Source organism: Habropoda laboriosa, unplaced genomic scaffold, assembly GCF_001263275.1.
Source record: "Habropoda laboriosa isolate 0110345459 unplaced genomic scaffold, ASM126327v1 scaffold300, whole genome shotgun sequence".
Classification (NCBI taxonomy): domain Eukaryota; kingdom Metazoa; phylum Arthropoda; class Insecta; order Hymenoptera; family Apidae; genus Habropoda; species Habropoda laboriosa.
In genome coordinates, this window is record NW_017100458.1 from 1 (window position 1) to 4,099 (window position 4,099).

At 38.4% G+C, this 4,099-nt stretch overlaps 1 protein-coding gene across 1 annotated transcript in view; it reads right to left on the minus strand.

Annotated features, from left to right (window-relative positions):
* Positions 1-2,182: 2,182 nt before the first annotated feature.
* The window catches only part of LOC108575941 (adenylate cyclase type 10-like), a 4,402-nt gene continuing 2,485 nt past the window's right edge, over positions 2,183-4,099 (minus strand). The window contains exons 8-13 of the mRNA XM_017938883.1: positions 3,491-3,794; positions 3,293-3,420; positions 3,073-3,231; positions 2,868-2,973; positions 2,346-2,762; positions 2,183-2,278 (exon numbers count right to left, since the gene is read on the minus strand). Coding sequence (XP_017794372.1) covers positions 2,183-2,278; positions 2,346-2,762; positions 2,868-2,973; positions 3,073-3,231; positions 3,293-3,420; positions 3,491-3,794 — 1,210 coding nt within the window. The remainder of the gene's footprint in view (positions 2,279-2,345; positions 2,763-2,867; positions 2,974-3,072; positions 3,232-3,292; positions 3,421-3,490; positions 3,795-4,099) is intronic.

Here is a 4,099-nt window from a genome sequence, read left to right on the forward strand (position 1 = left end):
TTTTTACGCGTTTAACTTATGCTTCTCCCCAATTCTCGTCGCTTATTTTATTCAAATTTTCTTGTATTCTAGAATCGAAAACGATACGAATTCGCGTTTTTTCTTTTGATTCTTTCAATTTTTCAATTGCATTACGCATTATTGCAATAATTTCTATCGTTACATTTAATTCTAATTGTTTAGCAGCTTTTCTGCTGCTATCGACCCTACATTTTACTGACACTTGTCGAACCGACCCTACATTTTACTGACACTTGTGGAATCGACCCTACATTTTACTGACACTTGTCGAATCGACCCTACATTTTACTGACACTTGTCGAATCGACCCTACATTTTACTGACAGTTGCGAATCGACACTACATTTTATTTTTTTTTTTACGTGGATGTAGGCCGACCTTACATTTTACTGACACTTGTCGAATCGACCCTACATTTTACTGACACTTGTCGAATCGACCCTACATTTTACTGACACTTGTGGAATCGACCCTACATTCTTTTTTTTCTTTACGTGGAGGCATGCCGACTCTATGTGATAAACAAGTGGCAACCAAACGGTGGCTCTCCCTCTACATTCGACGGATAATGTGTACAGGTATTTAATGTAATTTCTTAGCAATTTATTTTTGTAATTCATCCAAAGCGATATATTATGAAATTAAATTAGTCACTCAATAAGTATTAACATTAGATTGTTTCCTCGATATGGCCATGGTGGTCATCAGTGACTGGAGTGCCTCAAATGTTTAGAATAATTAAAAAAAAATAAATGTTGTCAACTAAAAATTTTGAACGTCATAGCTAGCTAGACATTACTTGCAATTGAAAAAAAAAAAATTATAAAGCATAATACTATAATCCAATGCTTAAAATGTATTTTCTTGTGGCTGCCTGACAGGAACCTGACAGTGTTAATAAGTAAATGTTGTTCAAATTATATCGTGTTTGATATCATTTTCATCAGAAAAATCTCAGCAACATGTTAAAAAAAATTCCAGATGAAAAAAAGGAAAATTAAAGAAATTATATTTTTCTATTATGATTTGTGGAGCTGTGTAATCTCGTAAAGGAAACCGACTGGTGTAGAGTTACACGCTTGACTGACTGCGAGCGAGATAACATGGGCGTAGCAATGACGCAGACCTAGGCGTAGGACCATCTATACTGTCACTTGTAGAATCCAAACTTACTGACTCTTGGAGAGAATTTACTGTATATCCTCAGAAAAAATCGAAATCTTTTACTTTGTTTAATGTACTCGCGGTGATCTTGCGATCTTTTAAGTTTTGCTGAATTTGCACGTTTATGCCGACTAATTACAATTCGAAGGACCACTCCTGTGTATCGGGAGACTAACTAATTTGTTCGTGTTTGTTTTCCGGAAGATTTCAATGTTGCTTGTTGCTAGCCGAATGGATTCTGATTTCGAGGTCTCAGAAAAAGTTCGAAGATACCTCAGTCAAGATACATTCGGCGGGGGCGAGACACGCGGATTGGTTATTACAATTTCGACTTCGACAAGGGAAGTGGTTGACTATACGCGATTGGCAAACTATTAAACTAAGAACAAACTAAAGGGACGCCCCCAAGTCAACGGTCACTCGCAAGTGTCGTCCGCACCCTTGAGTGACGCGCGCGGAAACTCGCGTGTCTTGATGCAATAAACGCAGCAGGTAATAAGTCTGGGCAGCGCTTCGTCGCTAACAAAAACATATCAAAGTGGAGACCAAAAACCTGAGAAGTTAAAATATAACAAACAGATGTGGACGAGAGCCACGAGAAGAAAAGCATCGAACTTCTAAATAAACGTTAAAGTGCTCGATGGCGTCCCAAATTTACAACTGCTGCGAAGGACCGAATAATTTCTAGACCCGTGCCTGGAAAACGCCGTAAATCTAATAGGGCGACTAAACACACTTAGTAGTAACCTATGAAAAAAATTCCCAAACTTTTAACTATCTTTAGGAGCCTCAGGGTGGAATTCCTCCTTAACAAATATTTAGAGAATTCTTTTACTTTTTAAAAATTGGAGAAAAAAGCTGAAAGTTACATTTATATCCTCTGACAAAATTGAACCCTTTCACTTAGTAGTAACCTATGAAAAAAATCCCCAAACTTTTAACTATCTTTAGGAACCTCAGGGTGGTGTTCCCCCTTAACACATATTTCGAGAATTTATTACTTTTCAAGCTCTGCAGGAAGACCATTTACATTAAGAATTTGACAGGCCAGACCAGCGTGGAACCATTTGTCTATTCCAGTGAGTTCGAAGACCTTTCAAAAATACACTTTTTACCGAACTTTAATCCACAATTAAAAACAAAAGAAATTCAATTACTACCTTTCCCTTCTTCAAGTGATTGAAATAGATATGATATTCCGTGCCAAGTTTCCTTCCGACGCTCAACACGAAGAATACCAGATCCCTCTTCGTGAGAACGTCGAAAATTTTCAAAGACTCTTGATCGCTGTACTCTGCGTCGTCGATAATAATCACCCACAGTTCTTCAAACGAACCTTTCATCAATTTCAACAAGAACTTCCGTAAAATCTTCTGCTTATCTATGTCGTTCAACGAATTGTATCGATGACTGTTGGAGAAATGCACGTTGAACGGCTGATTCAGAACGCAGAGGAAGTGCGAGTGCTTCACTTTGCCCAGACGCAGAAGAAGCTTGTCTTCGCGCTCTTTTCGAGACGACGTGGGGGTGAAACCGAGTGGCATTGAGAATATTAAGTGTACCAAACTGTACGGGACCTGCACTGAGATGTAAGTCACATTTCAGCGATGTTAATCAGCTGAAGAATCAAATCAAACGAATCACTAATTGAACAATTTAACGGAAAAGTATCAAGTGTCAACCTGGGAGTCTTCGCTCTGCAATGAGATGTAATTACAACGTATTCCCGCTGGAATATTCTGCGTGAATTCGTCCAGTAATCTCGTTTTTCCAATTCTTGGCTCGCCTCTTTGAATGTAGCAGAATAAAAAAGTATACAATTTTTCTATGGAATATTTCAGGTAGAATTTTTTTCTTCTTAAGATAATTGCAAGAAAGGATAAATACTTTATGATCATCGTGTTGTACTCTGGCCGTTCAGTAAGCTGGGATTTTTTCAGGGTAGACTGCTCCATCAATTGCTTCAACATCGATTTGAACGCCTTCATTTCGACGTCTCGACCGAGCAAAGGGTATTTATTCCAAACTAAATCCGACACTGTGTATCTAATTAATTAAGAAGTAATTTGAAGGAGTTCTTCTTTCATGTAATATCGGTAATTATTACTTCGGTTGCTCTTGGAATTCGTATACAGGCCCAACATTCGTTATTCCTTTTAAATATCTCGGTTCTTGTAAGATAAAGTGCCTCGCCTCTAGATGAGAATGGAGGAAACTTTCTCGATCACAGACCACCTATGAATTCCTCGTTATTTTTAACTTTTCATTTGCAAAAGTAATACTTGGAGCATCTTCGATTGTTTACCTTGTCTCTATACGCAACCATAAGTCTCGCCGCTTTATTCACCGACATTCCAATCACAGTGTACTCCCTCCTGAGAATGTGTCCCACAACTCCACAGTAAGTCATTCCTGTAGTCACTCCTACAGTCACCGATTTAATATTTTCCATCGCTACGAGGGTCGACCTAACTTTCGAAGCACATCTCAAGCCAATTTGTGACTCTAACTCGTGTTTGTCACCGCGTAGACCGAAAATGCAGAGGAAAATTAGGTCTTTGTCGAAGAGGGACGTTTTGTTCACACACCCATGCATTCCACCGACGATTCTTCATTCGTAAAATCGAGAAAAAACAAATGTTGCTAATTACATTGAAAAGTTGTATCGATGAGAATTATTAGGTGTATAAATAAGTTCTTTCCGACGAATTTCAGTTGTTACATATGTTGGGACACGAAGGGAGTCCTGTATTATGAATTCCTTAATCTAGGAGAAACAGTGATTGCAGACCGCAATAAACAGCAACTTTCGAATTTGAACGACGCCATCGAAAGGAAAAGTCCATTATCTGGACAACGTAAAAGAACTGATTTTTTTCACTGGATTTGGAACTCCTGTTGCATGCGACTTACT